General features: G+C 44.7%; 2 protein-coding genes across 5 annotated transcripts in view; both read right to left on the minus strand.

Moving 5' to 3' along the window:
• Window positions 1-281: 281 nt before the first annotated feature.
• LOC138634959 (histone acetyltransferase p300-like) lies at window positions 282-4,206 on the minus strand. Its single transcript, XM_069722226.1, has 6 exons — window positions 4,137-4,206; window positions 3,915-3,965; window positions 3,718-3,768; window positions 3,365-3,472; window positions 1,938-2,062; window positions 282-1,859 (listed from the first exon to the last, which is right to left on the minus strand). The coding sequence occupies exons 1-6, from the start codon at window positions 4,204-4,206 to the stop codon at window positions 798-800; spliced, it is 1,467 nt and encodes a 488-aa protein (XP_069578327.1). The 3' UTR covers window positions 282-797.
• Window positions 4,207-5,048: 842 nt separating this feature from the next.
• ep300a (E1A binding protein p300 a) overlaps window positions 5,049-27,363 on the minus strand; it is a 29,040-nt gene continuing 6,725 nt past the window's right edge. For 2 of the 4 annotated variants that reach the window (XM_069722206.1, XM_069722205.1), the window contains exons 6-31: window positions 26,959-27,198; window positions 26,528-26,633; window positions 26,277-26,402; window positions 25,618-25,735; window positions 25,278-25,365; window positions 24,162-24,236; window positions 23,771-23,856; window positions 23,348-23,533; window positions 21,869-22,357; window positions 20,000-20,408; window positions 19,697-19,815; window positions 19,420-19,483; window positions 18,213-18,388; window positions 16,739-16,827; window positions 15,526-15,606; window positions 14,818-14,874; window positions 14,619-14,696; window positions 14,445-14,512; window positions 13,985-14,135; window positions 12,961-13,107; window positions 12,741-12,854; window positions 12,452-12,617; window positions 12,116-12,283; window positions 11,803-11,964; window positions 10,821-11,102; window positions 5,049-10,682 (exon numbers count right to left, since the gene is read on the minus strand). In XM_069722206.1, coding sequence (XP_069578307.1) covers window positions 7,434-10,682; window positions 10,821-11,102; window positions 11,803-11,964; window positions 12,116-12,283; window positions 12,452-12,617; window positions 12,741-12,854; window positions 12,961-13,107; window positions 13,985-14,135; window positions 14,445-14,512; window positions 14,619-14,696; window positions 14,818-14,874; window positions 15,526-15,606; window positions 16,739-16,827; window positions 18,213-18,388; window positions 19,420-19,483; window positions 19,697-19,815; window positions 20,000-20,408; window positions 21,869-22,357; window positions 23,348-23,533; window positions 23,771-23,856; window positions 24,162-24,236; window positions 25,278-25,365; window positions 25,618-25,735; window positions 26,277-26,402; window positions 26,528-26,633; window positions 26,959-27,198 — 7,094 coding nt within the window. In that variant the 3' untranslated portion in view covers window positions 5,049-7,433. Of the gene's footprint in view, window positions 10,683-10,820; window positions 11,103-11,802; window positions 11,965-12,115; window positions 12,284-12,451; window positions 12,618-12,740; window positions 12,855-12,960; window positions 13,108-13,984; window positions 14,136-14,444; window positions 14,513-14,618; window positions 14,697-14,817; window positions 14,875-15,525; window positions 15,607-16,738; window positions 16,828-18,212; window positions 18,389-19,419; window positions 19,484-19,696; window positions 19,816-19,999; window positions 20,409-21,868; window positions 22,358-23,347; window positions 23,534-23,770; window positions 23,857-24,161; window positions 24,237-25,223; window positions 25,366-25,617; window positions 25,736-26,276; window positions 26,403-26,527; window positions 26,634-26,958; window positions 27,199-27,363 lie in introns of all 4 variants that reach the window. The other 2 variants (XM_069722204.1, XM_069722203.1) reach the window with 1 other exon arrangement.

Here is a 27,363-nt window from a genome sequence, read left to right on the forward strand (position 1 = left end):
CGACTATTTATTGACCACTTGTGTTAAACATCTGTTGCTGTGATTATGAATATCATTATCGTGACTATTGTTTTGATAAGTGTACTGACTGCTTTTAAAAACAAATATTGCTTTAGGATATATTCTTCCTGTTCTTGGACTGTGCAGTGTAATATATTAATTCATAACATAATTAATTCACAGAAAGAAAAGAGGTTAAGGACTAAAAGCACCTTAACAATGATACGTGAAAGCACCCTGGACATCAGGACTTCCAGGGTTTGTAATAACAGGAATCTCCCTTGTTTTCTGGTCTTTTATTGAAGCATTTTTTTAGTCGGACACAGTCACCCATATACAAGTGAAGGCACACAACACTGATGTCATAAGAAGTGAACCAGTGTTCTCGGTGCTGCCAATGTACTGACCCAACGGGGGGAATAAAAAGAAACTGCAGGAGAACATTGTGACTACTACAACACAAGCGTTATCTAATAAATGAATGGCGAGAGCATCAAATCAAATTTACTGCACGGCCTAAAGATGATCTCCTCCTACAATAAGAACGGGAACGGGACGGGACGGGAGAGAAAATCTTCACCATGTCTTCACCCTTTATGTGTGGCCTTTCTGCCAACAAGTCTCCTTCTCAGCATCTGAGCTCCTTGTGGAGGACCTCCTGCTCCTCCGGGACCACCCTGACCTCCTCGATACCTGGCTGCTCTATGACGAATGAAAGCGGCCATGAGGGTTGGGTTGGAACGAAGGATGTTGAGGACTTGCTGCTGCTGCAGCGGTGACCTCGGGGAGCGCAGCGTTCACAGGAGATCTTGTAGTGCTGCCTGGGGAATGTTTCCTGATCCGGCAACACTTGCTAATGAAACGGGCGCCCCTGCCACCCCTTGGCCTTGTTGCTGGCCTTGTTGCTGGCCTTGCTGCTGGCCTTGCTGCTGGCCTTGTTGCTGGCCTTGCTGCTGGCCTTGCTGCTGGCCTTGTTGCTGGCCTTGTTGCTGGCCTTGCCCCGGCATGGGCCCCTGGCCCTGATTGGGTTGTTGCTGCTGCTGGGGCGGGGTGGCTGGACCCAGACCAGGTTTTCCCAGGGACTGGTGGAGAGGAGAAGCTCCAGGCGGTCTGGGGTTGTATGGAGGCAAACCACCCGGATGTTGCTGCTGCTGGAGCTGCTGGACATTGGGAGGCTGCTGCTGGATGTGAGGCACCATCTGCTGCTGAGGAGAACTCATCATCCCCCCTCCACCGACTGGCTGAAACTGATGGAGATGGTGTTGAGGGGGAAGTGCACCACCTTGCTGCTGAACCTGCTGCTGCTGGCCTGGAGTTCCCATTCCCCCCATCCCGACCCCCTGCTGCTGAGGAAGAGCAGGCATGTTGCCCTGGGTGGGTGTCTGTGGGGTAGGAGGCTGCGTGCCAACAGATGTAGGAGTACCAGGACCGGTTGCTCCGTTGTTGGCTCCCGGAGAGGGCAGACCATTACCCCCAGGTGCTCCTCCAGGAGCGGGCTGGCCCACTCTCTGCATAATGGGCGCCCTCCTTCTCAGCATCTGAGCCTGCTGCGGCCTGTGTTGCAGCTGCTGCTGGCGAAGCTTGTGCTTGATGTTGAGGCAGAACGGCACTGGGCACTTATTCTCCTGACAATGCTGAGCGTGGTAGCAGCACAACGCGATGAGCTGCTTGCAGACGGGACAGCCGCCGTTGGTTTTTCTCTTGCAGCCTTTTGTGTGCTGAACGACACGTTTCATCTTCTGACAGGACGGCAGAGAGCAGTTTGAATTTCTGCACTGACACGCATGGACGAGGGACTGGATGCAGCGCTGGATGCTGAGACGGCGGGAGTCTCTGGGGCTCTGAGTGGGGGGGGCAGCCTGGGGGGCAGCCTGGTCTTGTGGGCTCTGAGTGGGGGGGGCAGCTTGGTCTTGTGGGCTCTGAGTGGGGGGGGCAGCCTGGTCTTGTGGGCTCTGAGTGGGGGGGGCAGCTTGGTCTTGTGGGCTCTGACTGGGGGGGACAGCCTGGTCAGGACTCTCATCTGATTTCTCCATCTGGTGTTCGTGGCCCTCAGTGTTGTAACCTGGTGACAGAGGACATGAATCACAGATACAAATACTAACGCTGAATGCTGCAGGTTGTATCGTGGCATCACCAACACTGTCTGACCTGCAAACTCTGCTGTAGTGAAACAAGGCAACAAGTCACCAAACAAAAACCGGCAGGGACATTTGAGTAATTGAACATTTTCTTTGAATAAAGTTGAATGAATTTACCTTCAATAAGATGAGGATAAACAATAATTCTGCACATCCCAGAACCGTACAAGTTAGGCTATATAGTAACTGATTTAAAACTTCTTTTTTTCTCAAAAAACACCAGGTGGACGTCACTATCTGTATCAGCACTGTTGATACCAGACACACAAACAGACCTTCTGGCATGAATACCATGTATTTTATTTTATTTTATTTTCCTTCCTCTGGGGTAATTGATGTCACTTAAAATACTACTTCAAAAATATAAATTGATCAAAACTTTCAAATCAACACTGAATTATGAATCTGCTGACATAAGTGTGTAAACCTCTCCAGCTGACTCGCCATATGAAGCCTCTGTAACACCATCAGTGTTTCAGCGTCTCTCTGAGCCGAAGCTCCTCTTTAACTTCACATTAAATGTTTCCGTTTCCGCTTTCAGTCCTAATTTTAGGGAAATAATCCACTTTTTTTTTTTTTTTTTTTTTTTGTGCGGGAAAAAGCGCTTCATTCACAGCGACCTGCGGCTAGCAGCGCCGGCTAGCGTGTTAGCATGCTGAGTCATAGCGAGGCCCCGAGCGGAACAGAACCGAAACTGAAAACAGACCGAGCCGGATGTTTTGGTCGGGTTTAATTTAACACACCGTTTGTTTTCAACGAGCAGAACAAAACGGACCTGCCATTGATAGAAAACACTCGATGTTGACGTAATCACAAGACGGTGCTAACAGTTAGCTCCGGCACTTACCTAACCCCGTCTGGAAATAATCAGATTTAAGTCCACTTCCTTCTCACACTAAATTCGCTCCCCGAATATTTGATTAATTTTTTTTAGACTTTTGATTATCTAAACAATGTGCTGTGGTTCCATCGGGGTTTTTACTGAAGTCACAAACAAACTTGATCCTCCGCCACAAACATAAAAGCCCACCTGGACCAGGAGGAAGTTTAGGCTCAGTTTGTAATGACGAGCTGAAACAGCTGACGTCATGTTACGGTTCGTTTCGTTGGTATTTAGAGGCCGCTTAGATAACCGCTTTAACTTTCCAGTCAGACACACAAACTATACCGACTAAACGTAAAACTATAAACTAAATACATACTAGTTGCAGCGTGCAGTCACTTACCGCGCTGTGCTGCTTCCTTCCCACCAGTCCGGGCTCGTCGCTGCCTGGCGCGTTCACGTACGTGAACGAGCACGCTGCGGGACAGCGCGTCATCTCTAGTGGGCGGGGCTTGTTTGAATAACACCGGAAGAAGAGTCAGCATGCTGAAGAACTTTTTTTTTTTTTTTTTTTTTCCAGTCCTGTTATTATTTAGTCAGACCGTGACACAGCACCGGCTGTCAGCACCCGGCAACCTCGGGCTACATTACTAGTTACTACTGTTCATTTTAAATAGCCTTGAGCCGATGTTTACATTTTGAATAGTTCCACTATCAGCTTTTTTTTTTAAAGTTTTAAACATTATTTTTTTGTACCTCGGAGGGTGCTGACGAGGCGGCTCACCCAGCTCCACAGAGCGGACAGACCTGAGGCAGAAGCAGAAATACACACTCGTGTTCTTGAGATCTTGAGATCATTACAGCGTTTTTCTGTGCTACCACATCAAATCAGGCTTTAAGGGGGAGCACACCGTGACCTCTGACCTTTAACAGATAACTTTAAATTAACTCACCAGTTAAAGAGCAGAAGAGACGAATCGGCCATCGGATCAGAGCTGGAAGAGCTGCAGGGAAATCAAACCACTGTCAGGATACCAGATTGAGATATTAAAGGGATTTATAGAGAACTATTTCTCATTGCAGGCTAAAATGAATATAAAATTATTCACATTTAATACAGTCAGATCCTTAATTAAATCAATTGAACACAATTAATGTGTTGACAAAAGCTCTACCAATGCTGGCTCCTGATTGGCTGAATGTAAGAAACTCTGCTGATATAAGTTTGATCCTCACTGGACACATTTCAGTCATTCAACAAACCACCAGAAAATTATAGTTTAACCACCCAAAACAACTTTTCATTTTTAAAGTATCTAAATGTGAACATTTTTACCCGTACTGTTTGAACACACAGATGGGAAAATTTGATTTTACCATTACATGGAGTCTGAATCACAGAAAGTGTTCCTCCATTAAAAATCTGCAGTTGGGATAACAGAGAACCGACTGATCTAAAGACCTTTTATGGTTTTCAACATTTCACCATATATATATTTCACACTGCATGATATTATTGCTCTGTTCTACAGACACTTGTTTTCCAGATGTGATTAAAAATAGCCACACTGGAATGATGATAATTTATATTACAGAGTGTGTAATGATCTGTGGATGAACCAAGAAATGCACTATTTATTAAACATTTAATTAAAAAAAAGTGTTGCTTCCGGCAACAGCTTCATCAGAGTCCTTCTCACACTGACACTCCATTTCTCTGCAGCTGGCAGAGCGTCAGCCGACGATCACCAAATGATCACTGGTTTACTTGCATTTGGTGAAAAATCAACTCAAAGTAAAGGAGAAACGGTTTTTAAATGGCCTCAAAGCTAATTTTTCTTATACTGCAAATTTTGGCACCTTTAAACTGAAAAATTCCCTTATACAGCAGCAATAATCTAATATTGGTGAGTGGTGGTCTGGCCCATTCAGAAATTGGAAAGTGAGACATACTTGCCAAATAATAATAAAAAATAGACTTCCTGATCTTCAGTTACCATGAAATTCCTCGCAGTGCTGCTCAGATTTGTTGAATTGACATTTATTCTGTGGAAAATCGCAAAAATATGAAAGAGGAAACGCAAGTATTTTTTCCAATGGTACAAACATACTTTATTGTACAATTAATTTATTGGCAAAAAAACAATCAGACCACCAAAATAACTTAAAAAAAAAGAAACTAATGAAAATGGAGCAACAGTTATTTTTGCTTTCTCTCAGCAAGCACCGAAATTGTTAACAAGTGGAACAAAAAAAAAAAAAGTGGTCAAAGATTCCATTTGAATACTAAACAAATATTTAAATAGTCTTCTTTCCAGTCTCTCTTTAGGAAAAGAAATGATAAAAACAAAACTATTTGTTCAGTTGCCATCAGTTTGTACAGTGATTCAGTATGTTTACAACTATATTCATGTACATGAAACATTTCTTCAAAAAGGATGGTCTAATATACTCCACGGCCTCCCCAGTCCAAACTGAATGACTGTCTGCAGTGTCTTTTTGCTTCACCATAACATCTTTAATACAAAACAAAACATGTTTTTATCTAATAATTCCTGTAGCTTCAAGTTTTATTTCCAAAAAATAAAATTAAATAATATATCTATATATAAAAGACAGTTTTTCCTTGTTTTTTTTTCTTATAAAATAAGTCTCAAGATATATTGCCACCTGGTTCTGATGCGTTCCCTCCCCATACCCAGCAAGCCCAACCTTTCGAGAAAAATAGTGAGCATGTGAATATTGTGTCTTCAGTCCTCTCCATAAAAAGCTAAACAACCAAATTTTTTTTTTTTTAACTCTTTCAGATCACACCTCTAACCAACCCCCTGCTTCGGCTCTGTTACTTCGTGCAGGTTTCCCGTCTTAAGTTTTGAGATTGTTCAGGTGTGTGACTTGTTGCAACAACCCCCTTCCTCCTTAAAACCTTGTCAAAAATACACAGAAAAAGGCGCATTGGTGCTTGTGACCTACTACACCCCATACTGTACATTTTAGAAAAAAATTCTCAATACTGTACATTAGCTCAGGAGCACTTCTGTAGTTTTTTAGTTTTTTTTTGTTTTACACATACAGCAAATATCCAATCAAACGAGGGGGGAAAAACAAGCAGCAGAAAATAATTCCTCTGCTCGTAAGGTTTTAAAGTATGTACACTTTTTTTTTTTGTCTTTTTTTTTTTTTTTTTACATCTTTCACTTTCATTACAAAAAAAAAACAAACAGTATCTAAGTCCACCATTTCTTAATTTGTACAGTACTAACAATGTGGCTGAGAGGCAGTCATGATGATGAGGAACAAAAGGGGGAAGAAGTGTCGAAGGGGAAGCTGATGGGATCAAGGACACAGGCAGGATTTTCTTAAACGTCCGCAGCCCTAAAACAAGAAACGGTCTTTTCTCCGTGTCACAGTTCAGAAACACGGATGTAATATATATGTACACAACCTTTTAAACATCGGGCAGCTCGCCGCGGGTAAAAGACGCCCGCCCGCAGCTGGACGATCAGACAGTTCATCCCTCCTTGTTTTGTGTCAGGTGGTGGGGAAGGGTGGGTGGGGAAAGCAAAGTGTGCACATTCACCGGAAGGGGGTGGGGAGGGCGGGGGTGGAGAGGTGGCCCGTGGGTGCAAGGACTTCTCTCTGTGCTGCAGATGTGGCCATTGTTTGCAGAAAAATACGACCAAATCCACAGCCAGCGTCACCCGCTGCCCAGAAACACTGTTAAGGTTTAATTCAAACCTATAAACCCTGACAAAAAAAAACAAAGCTCAGATAGCTGTCAAAAAACACACCCTCCCACCCACCTAATCAAAGAAAATAAATTCTATATATGCGAATTGCTGCAGTCACTACAGTGAATTTACAAAATGTACATTTCTGTGAAAAACTGTCCAGAAGACGACTCCTGTAACGGAAGATATGTTGATGCTTGTTTTACGATTCATTTGAGGGAACAAAGTAATAATATAGAAATAAAATAACGTACTCTCTGCAAAATAGATACAATCATGACTGGGTATTTGAGGAGGAAAACAAAACCATAAAAAAGGTACATCAGGTCAACTCACTAATTTTTAGCCACATTTAAAATCTTAAAAATATTCATAAAAAGGCAAAATTCTCAGTCCCCAAAAATATTGTGTCATATACTTAAGGAAGAAATATCTTCAACCTGAAACACTGCCCTTCCACCTTTTTGTACACAATTGGCAAAAATATATAGATATATATTAACAGCAATAACTTACCATTGTTTTAATTTATTCATTTATTGACTTCTAAGATTGATGTTGCATCTCCCATAGGAAGGAAGCTTCAGTTCATATTTATACATCACAAAAATATTTAAATAAAAAATAAAAACTTCTAAAACCCCAAAGCCGTAGTCCGGTCTCGCTCTCCTTTCATGGCAGTTTGTCATTTGGGGCAACAGATCAGAGCATCAAGACTGACAAGACAGTATGGAGTCAAGGCTACATAAGGTTGTGGTTCATGTTCGTCCCCAGCTCCTGGTTGTTGTTGCTGCTGTTGTTGTTGTTATTCCCACCCAACATGTCCGACTGTCCTCCCTGCCCTCCGTGCAGCCCCGTCATCCCGCTCAGTTGGGACATAATGGAGTTCTGGTCTGAGCTGAACTGACTAGGATCCACTGAACTACCTGCTTGCTGCTGCTGAGACAACGCTTGCTGCTGGGCCTGTGGGTGTTGGGGCGGTGCCATACTGGGGTGATGTTGACCCAGATGGCCCGGATGGGGTGACCCAGTCTGGGTCTGCGGGGAGATGCGATGAGGCGAGGGCTGGGGCTGCGATTGGGAAGAGGGCTGCATGCGTGGGGACGGGCTGGAGTGCGGAGGCTGCGACTGCGGCCTCGGTGAGGGCTGAGGCGACCTGACCTGACTGCTGAGCGATCCTGCTGGACCGAGTCCTCCCTGCCCCTGGAGGTGAGGATGGGGAGACTGGGCCATCTGCTGCTGGGGACTCATGGGACTGCTATGCTGTGCTGGAGAGCCTCCTCCAAGGTGCTGCTGCTGCTGCAGGAGCCTCTGGTGGGTGTTCTGGTGAAGCATGCCTTGTGACGTCTGCGGCAGCGGAGGCCCTCCTCCTCCTCCTTGCGGTTGTTGCCCTGGACCTGATCCACCTTGTCCAGGCTGGAGCGGGGGTCCTCCAGCACCTCCGCCAGGCCCGACGCCTTGTCCTTGAAGACCACCCATTGCATTTTGCTGCTGCTGTTGTTGTTGTTGTTGTTGTTGTTGCTGCTGCTGCATCTGCATATGATGCTGGAGCCTTTGCTGGAGCGCCGCAGCTACTTGTGACATGGAGTTAGAGTAGCCTTGCTGCTGCCCTAGCTGTCCAGGCCCACCCTGTGGTCCTCCCTGCTGTTGCTGCTGGGGAACCCCTACACCTCCACCGGCAGGCTGGGGCTGAGAGGAAGGGGGCATCCCTGGCTGTCCCTGGCCAGGCTGCATGAAGCCTTGCTGGCCCGGCTGCTGCTGCTGGAGTCCTTGAGGCTGCTGGAACTGGCCATGGTTTCCCATTTGCTGCTGCTGCTGCTGTTGTTGCTGTTGTTGTTGCTGCTGCTGCTGCTGCAGGTGTCTTCTCATCAACAACTCTCTGAACTGTGGAGTCATATTGGTAATGCTGCCTTGTTGCCCTGCTTGCATCACTCCCTGTTGTTGTTGTTGTTGTTGTTGCTGCTGCTGCTGCTGCTGCAATGCAGCCATTTGCTGTTGTTGTAGATTCCCAGGCAACATGGGGCGTTGTTGTTGCTGCTGCTGCTGCTGTTGTTGTTGTTGTAGCTGCTGAAGCTGAGCCATGGTGGGCATATTCCCGCCCCCTGCTCCACCCTGAGCTATATTCATCCCCGGCTGACCTGCCTGGTTCACATTAACCTGCTGTTGTCCATCCATAGTAGCAAGCTGGTTGGCTCCAGGCCCTCCTACACCAGGCAACCCTCCAGTAGCACCTTGGAACCTCACACCTCCAGGACCTCCTTGTGGAGGACCTCCTGCTCCTCCGGGACCACCCTGACTTCCTTGATACCTGGCTGCTCTCTGACGAATGAAAGCGGCCATGAGGGTTGGGTTGGAACGAAGGATGTTGAGGACTTGCTGCTGCTGCAGCGGTGAGCTCGGGGAGCGCAGCGTTCGCAGGAGATCTTGTAGTGCTGCCTGGGGAAGGTTTCCTGATCCAGCAACACTTGCTAATGAAGCAGCCGCCCCTGCCACCACTCCAGATACACCCATCACCTGCATCAACCCTCGGTTTCCTGATTGAGGCGCTTGCTGCTGTTGTTGGGCAACTGCTGGCTGTTGCTGTGGAGCCATGTGACTCATCAGGCCTGGCCTTTGTTGTGGGTTCATGGTTGGTCCTCCAGGGCCCCACTGCTGGTTTGTTGGCTGAAGCTGACCACCTCCTCCCTGCTGCACCTGATGGAGCTGCTGTTGAACTTGAGGTGGCAACTGCGACTGAGGGCCAACTGGCTGCATCCCAGCTAGCATTCCTTGCTGCTGTGGGTCTAACATAGTCCTCCCAACAACTCCCTGTGCCTGCGGGGGCATGCCCTGGGCCCCAATGTGGGGCATTCCCATTTGGGCCTGGCTGTTCTGGTGGTGAGCATGTGGGGATATCATGCCGCCCTGTCCCAAGCCACGTATCTGCGCTTGGACCTGAGCCATCTGTCCCATCTGTCTCTGGTTCTCTGCTAGGCGCTGGATTTTTAGGGCTGTCTCTACAGCAGCCAGGGGGGGCCCTTGTTGCTGGCCTTGCCCCGGCATGGGGCCCTGGCCCTGATTGGGTTGTTGCTGCTGCTGGGGCGGGGTGGCTGGACCCAGACCAGGTTTTCCCAGGGACTGGTGGAGAGGAGAAGCTCCAGGCGGTCTGGGGTTGTATGGAGGCAAACCACCCGGATGTTGCTGCTGCTGGAGCTGCTGGACATTGGGAGGCTGCTGCTGGATGTGAGGCACCATCTGCTGCTGAGGAGAACTCATCATCCCCCCTCCACCCACTGGCTGAAACTGATGGAGATGGTGTTGAGGGGGAAGTGCACCACCTTGCTGCTGAACCTGCTGCTGCTGGCCTGGAGTTCCCATTCCCCCCATCCCGACCCCCTGCTGCTGAGGAAGAGCAGGCATGTTGCCCTGGGTGGGTGTCTGTGGGGTAGGAGGCTGCGTGCCAACAGATGTAGGAGTACCAGGACCGGTTGCTCCGTTGTTGGCTCCCGGAGAGGGAAGACCATTACCCCCAGGTGCTCCTCCAGGAGCAGGCTGGCCCACTCTCTGCATACTGGCCATCCTCCTTCTCAGCATCTGAGCCTGCTGCAGCCTGTGTTGCAGCTGCTGCTGGCGAAGCTTGTGCTTGATGTTGAGGCAGAACGGCACTGGGCACTTATTCTCCTGACAATGCTTAGCATGGTAGCAGCACAACGCGATGAGCTGCTTGCAGATGGGACAGCCGCCGTTGGTTTTTCTCTTGCAGCCTTTTGTGTGCTGAACGACACGTTTCATCTTCTGACAGGACGGCAGAGAGCAGTTTGCATTTCTGCACTGACACGCATGGACGAGGGACTGGATGCAGCGCTGGATGCTGAGGCGGCGGGAGTCTCCGGGGCTCTGAGTGGTGGCGGCCGCCTGGTTGCTACTCTCATCATCCAAGCCAAGGCCTAACTTGTCCATCTTGTGCTCGTGGCCCTTAGTGTTGTAACACGTGATGCAGAGGTCGTAATCCTGTAACAGACGACATGAATGGAGGTTAACAATGTAATGAGCTGAAGACTTTATAGTGGCATAGTAAAAAAAACATTATTATCGAGATATTTTCTTTCAAATCAGACCCACTATGACAACCGGCTTTCCCCGACTTACCTCACAAACGGTGCAGTGGAAGCGAGTCTCTACGTGGTGCTTGCACTCATTGCAAGTGTAAACAAAGCGGTCCTGACTTTGGTTATGCAACTCCACCAGCATGCACGTGGAGCTCCACATTGACCTCCGCAGCGAGCTGAACTCGAGGTGTTTGTCGCGGGCCAGAGTCAGGAATGCATCACGACCATCCATGAGATCACATGCCATCAGGGGATCCGGGTCTGAAATGGGGGGCAAGGCATTTGCCATGGGGGCCGCAATCAGTCGGATCACAAAAAACACCTAGGACAGGAAAAGGAAAGGAGAAAAGATGAGGGGCAGGTGATCTACTCCACTTTATGCCAGCAGTTGTGCCAGAATTCCAAGTAGTAAAATCGAGAAAATCAAGTCAATAATTTATTTATTTTTTACGCCGCTCATTTTACTCTTTCTGTAAATAACACAAATGTGATAAGCTGAATGCATTTAGAAGCAATCAGCCCAGATCACTCCGCTTCAGCCAGGCCATGTTTACATGCGTTCCCACTGCAGCCTCACAGCAGGAGATACTTAAAGTAAAGTAATGATTGATAACAGGACCGACCACAGCTGACCCACAACGATCTCCTCTGCAGCTGAACTCGTGTGCAGGAGTTCAGAGAGAAGTCTGTGTTCGGCTCTCAGCACTTTTATGGCTTCAACCCGAATCTCTCTGGTTTCGAGGGAACTTTTATTTGCGTGTTCCCGTTTGTAATTTCAGGTATCTGCCTTATTCTAGAGTTTCATAATCATTTTAGTGATGTGAGGATGTATTAAGTAACTGCTTATGCAAACCATTTCCTCTCTTGCTGCTTCACATTAAAAGTTCCACTGGCGAACTGACAGGACACTTTTATTGTGAAGAATTTGAAGGAAACTCGATGTGTTTCTCACAGAGTTAGTGGAGCTTCAACAGCGTTTCAGGTAAGACACTCTACTTTTTTGTGTCATTTGCTCATCCTACCTCTTTGTGTTTTTCCATAGTGGCATAGAGTTTCTGTGAAAGGTCATTGGAGACATTGGGCATCCCTGGCTTCTTCTTATTGGCTCGGCTCAGGCTGCTCTTGTTCTTGCTTGTCTTTTTGTTGTTCTTCTTCTTTGCATTTTTGCTGTCACCTTTTGTGTCCTGCACGAGAAAGAAAGAGGTTAAGAAAACCACAAAAAACATCGGTGATCACATTAACAACAAGCTCATGATGAGGCAACCTTTTTCTCACCCCACTCTCACAGCAATATGTACGTAGACTCAAGGACCATATCGAGTGGTTCATTCTTACATCAATACTCTCATTGGAAGTGCTGTTCTCCTCCCTTTTTCTCTCCTCTTCTTCCTGCTCCAGCTCTTTGATGCTCTCCTCCAGCACATTTGGCCAGAAGTCACCCTCAAAGTAAGGCAGTTCCTTGGCACTGGTCAAACGATCCTCTGTTGCCTGTTTGAAGATATCCTTTTGGGATAAAAAGACAATAAAGTTAAGTGCAATGAATATGATCCACATCAGTCATTACAAGAATATTTACATAGACGTTCTAAAAAGCCTAGATTGCAGAGAGGCTAAACCTAAATCTCAAAAACTACTATTTCTTCCAAACATGGTTTTATACTGCCTTTTTACCTTATAGTCGTGCACTATCCGCTCCGCCACGGCTTTGTCTAGCATCTTCTTGTACCACTCCTGAAGGCGTTTGGGTTTTGGGATCTTCTGATCTGCAGGGTGACAGTGGAAGATGTAGTCGTCCCCTTCACTGGGCGGGCAGGCCCAGATGTGGCCAGTGGTGTAGCTGAGAAGGACGCATAAGAGACCATGAATAATGACCGCAGTGAATCAACCAGTAAAGGAAAACCGTGTCTCAGTAAAGCCTTCTTGTACTCGTAACCAAAATAAATGTTCCAAAAGCACTCACCCTAATTTCCTGACATACTCCAAGTAGCCAATGAGGATTTCATGGTAAACTGCTGTTCTTAGAGTGCGCGGCCGAAAAAAGTGTACACTGTCCAGGTAGGAGATGTAGACTCGCCTGAGTGGGTGAAAAAAAGAGTCATTAAGTGTTTCAATAGGAGACAAAAAAACAATAACAGTACTTTGTGAATAAAATCCTGTTTCTGATATAGTGATATCCTTACCTCTGGTTGGGCTGAGGGCAGTCAGATCCATACTCCTGAACATGCATACCGAAGAAGCAGACGTCGGCTCCATCAATGTCCTCAAATGCAAAGAGGGCTTTTGTCCTGTACGGGAAAGACTCCGACATCTCTCCACTGTCCACAAATCTGCAGACAAAAAACCTGAATGAGCTTACTGTGAAACAAATGTCTGCACAAACTAAAAGGTTATCTAATACTTACAGCGTTTCACATTGAGGAAAATATTAGCTCTATTAAAGCTACTATTAAAAAAATACTTAACTATTCTTAGCTCCTATTTAAACAATATTAGTTTTCCCATCTTACTGAACAGGTCAAATATTCTTAATGTTTCTTCTTTTACATTAAATTCTTTAAAATTCTGTAAAAAAAAAAAAAAGAAAGAAAAAAAAAGAAAAGAAAGAAAGGCCAGCAGCTGTTTCCTTATTCATCACATTGACTGTGAACATATTTAGATGAGCTGGGAAGGAGCGAGTCATGGATCTGACTGGATCCGAGGACACTACGCCCACCTACTGATAGTGGGAAACCTGACTGCACCACAGGCTTGTCAATCAATCAGACACGCCCCTAAAAATACTGCTTTCTGAGGTCTAATATCTAATTAATGATGGGATTATTTTCAGATGGACCACTTTAAAACTAATAACAAGGAGTACATTTCGAGAATGACACCATTAGGATTTGTGAAAAATGTTTTATTGACTTTGAATTTCATAAACAAAAGTTGAATGGGAGTCTATGGATCCAGAGCCTTTTTGGAGCCGACTCCTAATGGTCCTAGGTGGTATTGCAGTTTAAGGCACTTCTGCATTGGCCTCACTTTTCAGACCTACAAGCTACTTCCACTTTTATGGTCTATAGATTGACTAAGCTGTGAGGTTACATTAAACCATAATTTGCTACGTTTATTAATTTATTTTACAAAAAAAAAATGCTATTGTGAGCAAACCAGACAGGTATCTCCAATTCTGGGTGCCAAGAGTGCGTCTTCTTCCGTTACCTGGACTTCATGCCTGGTTTAACCTCCACCACTTTGTCAGAGACGTGCACGACACGGATGAAGACCTCTCCGGCCTCCGGGTGTGTCTGACGCTTCAGGAAGTCATTCACCCTCAACTCCAGATAACTGCCCAGCCTCGTCTGGGGCAACCCTGTCAGACAGCGAGTCAACAAACTGTTTATTCCCACTCTACATGTCGGTCTGCTTCTGACAAAGTGCAGTTCAGTTACAAAGCTCGCATGTCAGAGGAAAACTAATCTGAACGGTAACTTTACTGATTTTATGTAATGCCTTTGGTCAAGCAGTGATACAGTTTAGATTAGAGTCTTAAGTTGGTAAATGGTGATAACCTGAAAACAGTGAGTCAGACTGATGATTGGGTCGAATAAGTAGACCAGTATCCAGTATGAAAGTGTATAACAACATTTTGATGAAATAGGATGGGAGCTTTGCCACTTACTTTTGGCAGAATACTTGTTTTCTTTCCTCGTCTTGTTGGTCTTCTTTAAGCAGCCATCACAGACAAAACTGTGGTACAGCAAGTAGAAAAACAGAAGTCGAGTCAGTTGAATTTATTGAATGATAACTTTCCCGTAAATCTTGAGAACGACTGGAAACCGAAAAATCTACTCACCCTGATGGCCAGATTGTTTCATGGTGCAAGACACAGATCTGATGCATTCTGCGGCCACAGTCCAAACATTCAACAAGCCTGAAAACAGGGACAGAAGTTACAAGTTATACACGTTCTGCACGTCTGTGAAACAAATTGGGTTTCATCTTTTTTGCCCCGGAAGCGCCGGGACATTAAACACGGTGGGCAGTTGACTTACAGCTCAGGGTCCAGTGTGTCATTCTTCTTCTTCTCAAACTGCTCCTTGTTAATTGATCTGAAAATATTAGAGGGAGGATGATGATATGTAGAAGAACAAGACAATATGCTCAACATACTGCCAATAAAACCGCTTCAAAGTTATGGTTTAAAACAAGAGGTGTGACACAGTTTCACTTGAAAATAAGAAAATAACCAAAGCAAATAATTGACAGTGGTATACTGCTGTTTAACATGTACCATTATGTAGCTTAACATCAGGTCATAATGTGTCATCTGTAAATAAAGGCTCTTTAAGAGGATACCCTGGGCATCAAATTAATTTGGTGTATAACGTACACACACATATACAGTGATTTTGCAGTAAGATATAAACAGAAATGTAACGTAGCTCAGTTGCTCATGTTCACTTAGAGGTCGGATACCAGAGTGACACCTTGACAGGATTTTGATTACAACAAACTGAGCTCGTGGTGTTCTTCAACTGCTGCTAAATGTTATGGTTTGGTTGTGTAGGAAAGGCAGAAGGACTGCTGAGTGCAGGCTACACTATACATCCAAGTTTAAACAATTAAAATATGATTTAAAGAGTAGGTAGAAAACATTAAAAGGCATGTAGCTATAGAAATAATTGCTGCCAGGTGACTGGATTTAGGTTAAGAAAAGAAAGCTTCAGCTGTCAAAGATCATTCAAGGGACTGATACTCACGTCTGTGGCTGGGTGGGGTCATCGCCCAGGGAAACGGTCTCCCCCTGGATCTCGTTGAAACACTTCTCGCAGAAGTGGTACCTGTCAGCAACAAGCCCAAATTTTGGTGAACTACGCCGTTCCCCACAGCACAGTCAACCACAGACAGCACACGGGAGAGCAGGCACCAAACGGTACAGGACATGGGCAAGGTCAGGGTGCCACAAGTGGAGCAAGCAGGAAGGAGGAGTGCAGTACAGAAAGCAGGAAGTTGTCATCGCAACAGTCAGTCATGAGTTGGGGGGTGGGGGGGGGGGTTTGGAGGTGCATGGTTGGTCAAGGCAAAAAAAGCAAGCCAATGTTGACATCACAGCCAGTGGAAGGGAGGACAGAGAAGAAGTGAAATGGACGGAGAACAAGACGAAGACGAACACAGCAGAGAGCCAAGGCAAAGCACAGATTAGCAATTTGGACAAGAGAGGATGAGCAGCAGCAGCAGCAGCAGCAGCAGCAGCAGCAGCAGCAGCAGCAGCAGCAACAACGACGATGACCCCCGTCACAGCTAACAGAGCAGGAGCAGAGTCAACAGGAGCCAAACGGGAGCAGGAAGTTGTATCACAGGATGGGACACAAACACTAAACAAATGTGAACGTGTAAGCACAGACAACTGCTCAGCTGTTCATTCACGCAGTTCATTTTAAAGTCGGTCCTTTCACATTCCTGTAAGGTTTCCACGGGTGTTTAAAACAACTGAAGACAGGTAGGATGGAAAAACATGTAGGCCGCCATGTTGAAAGAGCAAATTTAAACATTATTTTGGATAATTTCTGTGCCGAGTTCAAGATTTTATTTAAAGGCTCCAATAGAAAAAAAGACACTTTCTCTGCTTTGTTCAGCTTTTTTATGCAAAAAACTAACAAAACACTTTTAAACACTGTACTGAGCTGCTATTTTAAGAGTTGTTTAATGAAGAATGTGACATGAGGACTGACTGTTAAAATGAATTCGGCACCACACAAAGGTATAAAAAATGGGGAACATGAAGTGAAGGGGAGTGTTTAGGGAAACAAAATTATCCAGATCAACATTGCAATAAAACAACTTCCTATCTACATCACATTCTCCGTTTAAATAGTTTGGAATGAATCTCGTCTACAAAGCCTTTACCAACCCATCCTCATCTAGGCTTCCCTTTACCCTCCTCTACTTGATCCCACTTCCCCCCCTCCGTACCTGTTCTGGTAGCTGAAGAAAGCAGCGTCTCGGGGAATAGTGCACAGCTGCTTTCCATAGCAGCACAGTGTCTGAGGAGAGAACTCCAGCTGATGGGAAGAGAGAAAAAAAACAAAAACAGGATGAAGAACATATTTATTTCTAAATCCATCAACAACTGTGGGGACACTGCCCTCTAGTGATCAAGGAACACACGTCAGGAAAAACCTTTCTCTTGCAGGGCTGTATGAAATTCATTGCTACATAACAAAACAATATTACAATAAACTTTAGGTGAGTTTCAGTTTAATCACATTGTGATAGTATCATAAAACTATACTACTGTGTTTTCTTGCATTTTCTATGTTAATGATTTAAAGACAAATGTGAAAAGTTAAGTGTGAATATAGTTTTTAATGAAATAGAAAAAAAAAAGGAAGTGTCATCAGAAACATTCCACCTTTTAATACCAGAGAAGCTCAACTGTGTTTTTTCTGTTTAGGTTTGTTGTGTAAAAAAAAAATCTAATTAGAGCTAATGTCAGGTGCTACTTTGTTTTCCCTCATTGGCCTGTTATTCTGAAAGGCTGGCTGAAGGCTCGACCTGACAATCAGTTTTGTTATTTGTCTGCAAAACCAAAAATAGCCGAGTCTAATGTGAGCTGAAACGTGATATGTCGGTGGTATGCCCGAGGCCAAATTTAACTTTGAACCCACTTCAGCGCTTCCATTTTCAGATGTGAATGAGCAGAGTTCGTTTCTGCATTTGAACCATATTGAAAACTTTCAGACACACCAGCTATATGGTGCAGACACATTATCACCTGACTGACCAATCAGGACTCTCCACCAGAATACTGCTCACCAGTATTGATACTTGTCGTTACTTTAATTCATATGGTTGCGAAATTTAAAGGGATTACATTTAAACTAAGCACACAAGAATGCAATGGGCCATTTGGCCTCTTATTTACTATAAATTGGAAAATGATCGATGCTTCCTAATGATTGTTAAGCAGAGATTTAAAGCTGATTTCTGTTGGTTTTTGTGTGAGATTTAATAATGACTGCCTGTCTATCTTATGTGATTGGTGAAGGAAAAATAAACTCCAGACGGAGGCTCGTGTTAAGAGCAGTGAGACAGGATATGTGCACAGGTCATTTAGATGCTTCAAAACAGGTTCCTTCAGATGAAAGCGTGTGTTTGAAGAGAAGAAGTTATAGTTATTCGCAAACATTTTTAAGTGTAATTCTGTAAAGTTAATGAGTGTAAAGGCCACTTTGTCCAGATTATTCTAAACACCACAAATATATGACATCTCGTCCCCTCGGTACCTCATGACAATTAGAGGCAGGGGAAAAAGTTAGTGGGCAAACAAAATCGCTGAACGTTAAGTGAATGAATGACTCGGATACTACCAACTTGTTTGTACAACAGTTCTGACCAATACCCCCCATCCATTCTATCCAGGTAATTACGCAGCATTTCATCTCACCTTCCTCCCACAACAGTAACCGAGGGTCTGCATCACCGGGTCGATCTCCTGCTCGAAAACCTCGGCCAGCTTGGAGCAGTACTTGTAGACTCGTGATGTCTTGCGATTGTACAGCCAGGCGTTGTTGAACATCAGCCAGATGTCATCCACGTACTGCCAGGGGTCCTGGTACTGACCTACAACCACGACACAAACCGTGGGACGGTGTAGTAAGAAGACTTTTCAAACTGAAGACAGTTGGCTTATTGGGGCATCTATTAATGGGCAAGAAAGATAGGACCAGCTGGTAGCCAGATGTACTGTTTCCACGTAAAAAGCTAAATTAATTCATTTTAAATATGCAAATCATGACTTCCCCAAATCTATCCACAATTTGATTACAGTGAACCCTCGCTATAACGCGGTTCACCTTTCACGGTCTCGCTGCTTCACGGATTTGCATCGTGCATTGTGTTCTGCATTCTGATTGGCTAAACAGTCTCTCCGCTTCTTCTCTACCTGTTTGTCAATAACGTTGCGGTTTAATATGTACACGTACGTAAAACAGCTTGCCAAATTAAAAATAATCGATGGTGGCATGTCGGTTTATAAGAATCTTTTTGCCCAGAAGAAAAAAGAGCGACAACAACTACCGATAACTATGTTCTTCTCTCGAAAAACCACACCTGCACCGCCGGCTTTAGAAGAAAAACCCGCTGCAGAGCGGAGTCAGGATGCAGCAGCTCAGTCAAAAGAGCAGTGAAATACACGAGTCATTATTTGTCCTACTGTACTTTGTATTTGTTTTCATAATCATTTTTCATTTCCTCCCGTTCTAATCCAATGACTCGGGTCGCAGTGGGCCGGTGCCGATCTCAGCAATTTGAAGCCTTCAGTTCGTATTGATGATTAAAATTATTATTTTACAGTACAGTAGTTATTTGTAAAAAAAAAACATTTATACAGTACTTTTATTTGTTAAACAAATGCTTGGGCCTGTAAAAAGGTTTTGTTCTTTGGTTTCAATGTATTATGGAGTATTTCATTGTATAATAATTGTAAAAAAAAAAAAAGGTTACTACTTCACGGATTTCGCCTATCACGGTTTCTATTTGGAACGTAACCCCCGCGATAAACGAGGGTTCACTGTACTTCAAAAAGTGCGTTGTGGTCCATTAAGTTTCCCAGCAATGACCAAACCCTGTAATATGTAGCAGCAAGTACTAACCTGTGTCTAGCTTTCGCTTGATAGTTGATAAGTCCATGGGGTTCTTCACAATGTCAAAGTAGTCCTGCAACATCACACGGTGTTTGTGTCAAAACTGAGCACTTAATTACATATACAAGTAAAATAAGACAATCGGCAATAGTCAAGGGATCATAGATTTCTCTCAGCTCTCATAATCTAAGGGCACGACACCAGCAAGGATGCAGACTTTTAAATTAAGACATATAAACATGTCAGAGAAAGTCAAAAACATTTCAACCTAAGCAGGGGTACTTACAGGTATGCAAAGCAGTTGTGGGTCTACAGGCATCCTGAAGGGCAGAGACTCTGGGTCTTGTCTGTAGAGAGATTCAAGTGTGGGCATCAAGGCCTGACGAAGCTCCTCTGGTTTGAAGACTAGGAAAAAGATGAAGAGGCGACAATGAGATTAAAAGAAGAATTGAAAATGGTCAGTTTTCCACAATTCTTCCTTCAATTAGCCCTTTAGATTTCATGTCAAAAACTGAAAACCACCACATTTGGATCAATAACAATATAGATTCAAATGTTTAAAAAAAAAGCAAAGCTGGTAAAAACATACTCTTCTTTTTCGCTGGGGCCTGTGTTACAGCTGCATCCGAAGTCTCCTCTTCCTCTTTCACCTCCTTCTTCACCTCTGGCTTCCTGTCTTCCGTCTTTATACTCGACGTCTGCATTGTTGTCGATGTATCCATAGGAATTCCTTTACCTCCCTCTCCAGAACACTCTTCCTTTTTCAGTTCGGATTTGATGGGCTTTTCCTCCATCTTGAGGTTGCTGAGCTTCCCTCCTTTGGAGCAGCTGCCAGCGTCGCTCTCGTCCTCCTCATCCTGCTGCTTGACCTCCATCTTGGGGTCGAGGTTGGCGGTGGAGGTGTTTGATGGGGGCTGCTGGGACGAAGTGTCCAAGCTGCTGACGGAAGCTGGCGTCAGAGCCTGACTGTCTGCCGGAAACGAACCCTTCTGGGATAACTAAAGAGAGACGCATAGAAATAGTGAATAGGACATAATCGTGCCTGAAAGGCAACAAAAAAAAACAACTAAATGACAAGATAAAGTTAAGACATAAACATCCTGTGGGGGTCAACAGGTAAAACATAGTTCAAACAGAGTGCGCAGGTTAAATATAACCGAGGCGGTTGGAAAAATGTTTGATCATCATGTGACTTTCAGTACTGTGCAAAGGTTTTTGTGCACAAAACATGTCTCCATCATGTCTATCTTCAGCAATAGTGTGTAAAAATGTGATATAGTTTACATTTCCAAATATTCTTTGATAAATAGTGAAACATTCATGTGCGACCTGCTGTTTAAGAAAGTTACCAAATAAAAGATCACTGCCCCAAAAAGTGCTACGAACAGAAACATTGTATTTCGGTTGAAACAAACTGATGAAATGAAACTGGGTTTAAAAAAGGTGAAGCTGCTGAAGAAATTAAAGTTGTATCTAAAGTTTTCCACAATGTAAAGACTAAAGCGTAGCAACAAGACAGAAGGTGGTTATCGAGTATCAGCTAGAAATTTAGAAGCAGACAGGTGTTTCTAGATGTGCTGTGCCAGCTCTTCAGTAAAAATACAAAGAATGGGCGAGTTTGACCGTAACACTGGCGCCAGGCAGGGAAACCGAGTGCAGCACACAAATCACTTTCCAAGCTGATATGAAGATGTTCAGCAGAGCCATCAGGTCAGAGCTGCCACAGCCAGACAGGTCTGATGAGAAGTGAGCTGTATGAAAGTCTTTCCTCTAATGTGGTGTCTGAGCCAATCAACTCTCAGACTGGGCTGTTCAAGAATGGCAACAGGTGCCGAGGATTGACGAGTCAAAATCTGAAATTTTGGGCCCCTAACAGAAAGGGGTTCATGTGTTGAGAGGCCAAAGAGCATTTCCTCACAGATTCGGGGCTGCATTTCTGAAAATGGAGTTCAGGAACATGTCAGTGTTGAGAAGTACAGTCAGGTTCTTATTCGAGGACTCATTGACCCCAAATTCATTCTGTAGCATGACAATGACCACAAACACGCAGCCATGAAGAACGATGTCTTTAGCTGCAAGAAGAGCATAAGTGCTGCAACAGATGTTGTGGCCCCCTGCGGAGCACTGATCTTATCATGGAGTCCGTCTGGGATTACAGGAAGAGATGGACGAGATCCACAGAACGTGCGTGGCAAAGTTTTCCATGATGCTGAACAACATAACTGTCAAAAACTGTGAACAAATGTACCTAGAAAAATGTATGCTAATTTAAAGACAAAGGTGGTCCACACCACATGTTGATTTGATTTATATATTTATTGCTCACTTTTTAAGGAATTTTTCACAACTGTCTAAATCTTTTACAGAGCCCTGTATAGACATTATCAGAGCAGATGAGTAAAAATACATACAACTTCTAAGCATAACTAGAATACAGTAGATGTTAAATCCCACTGACCGGAGTGCGTGGCAGCTGACTTCCATGCGGTGTTGAGCTGGAGCTCAGTCCAGGGTGAGATGGAGTGGTCGAACCAGCTGGGCCCATGTGCTGCTGCAGGGGCTTGTTGGAGCCAGGACCCTGTCCATGCTGATTCTGCTGCGGAGCGGGGGGCGGCGCCAACTGTGATGCATTAGGGGTGTGGGGTTGTGGCGTCTGGGACCCAGCTAGTCTGGGCGGCGTTTGGTGGGGAGTCGGCGATCGGCTGTGAGCAGGGGAGGGCGAGCTGCCGCGCATGGCTCCCAGATGGGGGATGGAGTTGGGTTGCTGGTTTGTGTTGGATGGAGTCACTGAGGAAGGAGAGGCTCCGACCAATGAGTTTGGAGCTCCACTACCAACACTCTGGGGACCCATCGGCCCCACTGAGGAGACCCCGCTGGGACCGCCGGCTGAACCTGGCTGGGCTAGAGGACTAGCAACTGACAGAGAAGGAGGAGTGCCCATCTGCGTCTGAGGACATAAGAAGATGGAGAAAGATGATTTAAAGCTGACCCATGCTTGACCCAGAGTTTCCTAACTTCATGATTTGCACTTTGAGAACATTTTCGAGGAAAAAAAGTTGTTTAGCTTTCTATTATTGAATTTTAGGGATTTTACTACATACATCTTTATGCTAATCCAGGAACATTTCTATGCAAACAAAATTTTGTTAAGTAGTTCCTGAGCAAAAGCTCCTTCTCCTTTGCTCAGGCTCCCTGATAGCTCTCTGATGGCCCAGGAAATCTTGGGATATTGTCAAACACAGAGACGCGTATACCTTGCTTGGTTGTTAAAAGTGGCTGTTGTAAAACAGCCGAAGTGGAAGAAAACACTTCCTGTCAGACGCTTTTGACGACATCTAACAATAACATCTACAGATTCTAACTGTGGCTGAATAATTTTTTGGGCTGGACTACAACAGCAACGCAAGCCCTATAAACCCCAATGTGTGTGTCTGAGCGACCGAGTGATAAAGTTACACCATTGGTCGGAAGAATGCTACGACTTCCATTACATTACATTTAGCTGACGCTTTTATCCAAAGCGACTTACAATAAATGCATTTCAACCATGAGGGTACAAAACCCAGAACAACAAGAATCAAGAAAATACAATTTCTTCAAGAAAGCCAAACTACAAAGTGCTATCGGTAAGTGCCATTTTAAGCGCTACTAAAGTTCTACTATTCAAGGTAAAGTCGGAAGAGGTGTGTTTTTAGTTTGCGGCGGAAGATGTACAGACTTCCTGTACAGATTGCGCCTCATTTCAAGTTAAAAGTCTCATTCACTGATACTGTGAAAAAGCACTTGCTACTGTTGCTGCTCTGCTAAACATAATGCTTCCACTGCACTTTCTGCAAAGACACCATCTAAGATAGATCTAATATATGGATATTAATTAGTAAAGACCTAACTGGAATTTATCTGAAATAAACAAGAAGAAGAACTGCATGCTTCCTACCTGGGCCATGCCTCCCTGTGCTCCTCCAGGCTGGGCCATGCCTCCCTGTGCTCCTCCAGGCTGGGCCATCCCAGGCTGAGCCGTTCCAACGCCCGGTCCTGAGCCCGGAAACTGCCCCTGGGACAGAAACTGGTTCTGCAGCTGGTTGACATTGGGCTGCCCCACCCTGGGTCCAACCATTCCAATCTAGAGGTACAAAAAAAGGCATTCGCAGAGGTCTTTTAAAACACTTTTCAACAGGAGGAGTTTGTATGTCACTTGAAATAATTTGCTGCCTTCACATTGTGTTCTGACATGCACAACTCTTTGCTGAGAAGCATTTGATAAATACTGTATAACGAGACATAGTTCACTCAAGTGAGTTCTTTATTTGGCATAAAAAAAAACAACAACGATGTGATACTTGATGTGTTCGGTACTGACCTGGTTGCCAGATGCTCCCATGGGAAGAGGAGGCGTGGACCTCTGGCCCATAGACTGCATCCCCATCTGATTGAACTGATTCATACCTGACAAAACACAGACAGTTATCATTTACAACACGGAGACATTTCATGTGGAATATGCACAACATTTGTATTTGTTCTTAAATTGTTCCTGTATACATGCCGTCATCAGGTTTTCATGTTGTGTAAAAGGTATTTAATACAGTGAAGTGTAAACACCAGGGCAAAGAAAGAGCTCCATAAACCCCTTCAGTGTAATCAAGTTTGATTCTCTTTGATGTAAGCTAACACAATAAAAACTGTGTCAACTTTTCTTTAAACAGATGAATCAAAATAATGTGTCCTGGTCTCCAACAGATTTTGTTTACCTGGGCCTTGCATCCTGTTGACTATCTGATTTGGTCCAGCCGGTCGCAGCATTGACGGGTCGGGAAGGGGGCCGTCTGTAAAAATGGGGGCAGGAGATAAAGAAAGTCAAACTGTCATCTGTGCACGGGAGAGAGGGAGATGTGCAAATGTCCTATCATATCAAACCACTTCTCTGTTGGCGTAAATATTCCTGTCAGCACCCCAAAACCACTGGTCCCCAAGCGCTGCACTTTGGCTTCCCACTGCTCTGATGTGTGAATAGGAAGGCTCAAAATGCAGAGGATCAATTTACCCATGGGGATCAAAAAAGTACATCATCTTCTATCCAAGTATGCGTAGAGATTCTTGTTTGAACTCTGGAATGTTTCTCTTTTTTTCCCGATTTGCTTGGTCAGATCCGTTGCATTTGGAGTCACGAGGCAACACATAACCGAAAAGAGACACCGGAAAATACAGTTTGATCCGTTTTTTAAAAGTAATCGTCGAGAATGTGTATGATCTTTACCAACTTGTAAAACAACCAGTGACCCATGGGTGACTGAAGATACTATATTTGGGAATGTGGTATGAAAAATTCACTGTGAAATAAATTTACAAGATGTCACAGCAAAATTATTCAAATACTACTGGTGCTTAGTATACCGATAGCATGTGAGGCGTTTGCGGCACGCCTGTAAATTGTACTATCTAGCGATAACTTCCATGTGTGGTGTTCAGGGGAAATCTGTTAATTGTAACCACAGAAAAGAACCTGGGTTACACTCTCCCCCTCTAAACTGCATGAAAATTTAAGATTTGCAACGTAATGCTTTCTGTAATTTTTGTCTTCTAAAAATGGATTTGATAAAATTGGTAAAAGTGAATTGTTGAGAAGCTAGTACTGAAATCACTTTTGAACGGTACGCATTGCAGGTTGGACTAAAGCTTTTGCAAGAAGTTAAGTGATATTAAACAATATCAAAGGTCCCTTTATCGCATTCTATCAGAATATATAATCTTTCACATAAATGGATTCAGCCCACTCTAAAATAAGCGCATCAAGCCTCCATATGTCCACTCACTTGGAGGGAGTCCTGTGGTGGGCTGACCCATGCCTGCAGACCCGATGCCGATACCTTGCTTCTGCAGCCGGGTCCTCCTCTTCTCCTCCAGCTCCTTCTGGATCTTATAGATCTTCTCCGCCAGCAAGTGATAGTACTCAGCCTGATAAAAAGAGGGAAAGGGAATCAGAAATGTAGCATGTGGCGAAGAAACTTGAACACAGACAGGCAACAAAAAAACTCTTGACATAAAACTAACATAATAAATATTTTTAAGAACAAAGAAAAGTTACAAACAGGGTAACACAGGTTGGGCTTTAGCTGCTGCAAGATTTATGACTGACAGAGTGACTGCTGGTTATTGACAGACAAACTTCCCAGCAGTTTACTCATCCTAAAGAAGTAAGCAACTTACCCGACTGTTTGCCGACTCGTACATGTCTCCCTCAACTTTTCGGGCATAGGCCACCAGGTTCTCCATACGACGGTCCTTGAGGGCAGCAGGGTCTGGGGTCGGAAAGATGGCCTGGACACTGAGGGGTGAGCAAGCAGAGAAGGAAAACAAAAGGATGAAGGAAAGGTGGTTTAAAAAAAAAAAAAAAAAAAAAAAAAAAGGATGTGAATGTGAACTCCTGTCTCAATCAAACAACTGATGAAACACAGTCTGTTATTAGTGCATGTGTCTTTGACAAGAGCCAGTAAACAGTCATATCCTCACTGAGTATTGTGGTTAACTTTGTCTGTACTAAATATCTGGTTAAACCCAGAGTATAGTACAGTTGACCATGTATTGTATTTACTACCACAGAGGAGGAATAAACATTATCTTCTTGTATACCATTGTCTCTCCATGAGTGCTACAAGCAGCCATGTTTGAGAGGAACAAACCGGAGTGACTGTCAGCCAACTTAACTAAACTTTCACATCCGAGCAGACAAATTAAATCTAGTTTTGAGCATAAAATGCACTTTTTAAACCACACAAGCACCGGTATTAAGACAACACATTGATGGATGTGATTATGTATGTAGCTCAAAAGAATAATTTAACGTTGACTTCCTCTTGAACACTTACAGCTTGTGCACCAAGTGGTTTCGTAGGTCCTGCGTGATGTCCTCATGCCAGCCTTTCCTCATGCCTGTGGCAGAGGGCGGGCCTGCCGTGGGCATGGAACCAACTCCACCAGCATCATTCATCAGACTGGAAGAGACAGGAAAAATAAATGTGTGCCCTGGTCTCTTGGCGAACTGAACAAAATGGCGAAAAGTCCCTCAGCATCACGATTCTCATCAATGGTGTCTTATGGTGCTTGTGTTCCTTCTTACCCTTGGGTGTTCACATTGAGATGCATCATGGTATCCTGCAGCAGGCTGGCTTGTTGGCTCTGAGTGGAAGCACCTACACCTCCATTGACTCCCATAGGATTCACACCTACACAGGGAGACGATGGAATGTTGTTTAGCTGCATGACATGACTACATATTCTCCAGCTGTTCATCAGACTGTATTTTCTGGGCTCCTCTATTTTTAAATGGAGCCATCTGAAGGACAATCTTACATGACACTTTTCATAATTCCTCCTGGCAATAAGCAACTACTGAAAAGCCACTTGAGGTGCCTCGCTCTGAAAGCTGAAGGTCCTCTTGTCTGGGACTCTGAAAACACGCTGAGCTTTGAGTGCTATCAGGAGCAGACATTCGTCTATCATTCTACTAAAAATATCTGGAGAGGGAAGCAAATAAACAACCTAACTCACCCATTGGATTCAGAGGCCTCATACCAGCTTGCCCCTGCAGGCCTTGGTTGGCCATGTTGGGCTGGGCAGTCGGAGACTGGATCTGGTTCCCCTGGTAGGTGAGGCCCAGGGCAGCGTAGGCTCTTTCTATGGAGCTGGGGTCAATCTGGCTCGGCGGGTTGAGGTTAGGAGCGCTTGGTTGGCCACCTGGGACTGCCCCGAGAGAGCTGCCCAGTCCTGCAGCAGCCGCGCCAAGTAGAGCTGTGAAGACATAACAAAGACAGATTAATCCTACATCTGATCTGTTTGACAGAGAATAATCTGAAGAAAATCCTGCTACGGTAATCATACAATTATTTTGTACACTATTGATATTATTAGTGTCACTAAAGCTTCCGAGGTTGCTGGTTCCAATTCAGCATGAAG

Source organism: Brachyistius frenatus, unplaced genomic scaffold, assembly GCF_029030835.1.
Source record: "Brachyistius frenatus isolate BFR_SWC_R1_liver_20210118 unplaced genomic scaffold, ASM2903083v1 Contig_283, whole genome shotgun sequence".
NCBI classification, from domain to species: Eukaryota; Metazoa; Chordata; class Actinopteri; family Embiotocidae; genus Brachyistius; species Brachyistius frenatus.

Excerpts from the sequence above, each read along its gene's own strand:
- LOC138634959 (XM_069722226.1), bottom strand. The coding sequence starts at position 4,206 with ATGTGTCCAGTGAGGATCAAACTTATATCAGCAGAGTTTCTTACATTC. Across the intron at positions 2,063-3,364 it reads GAAGGAAGCAGCACAGCGCG|GTTACAACACTGAGGGCCAC; the intron begins GTAAGTGACTGC and ends CTCTGTCACCAG. Across the intron at positions 1,860-1,937 it reads CTCAGAGCCCACAAGACCAG|GCTGCCCCCCCCACTCAGAG; the intron begins GCTGCCCCCCCC and ends GCTGCCCCCCAG.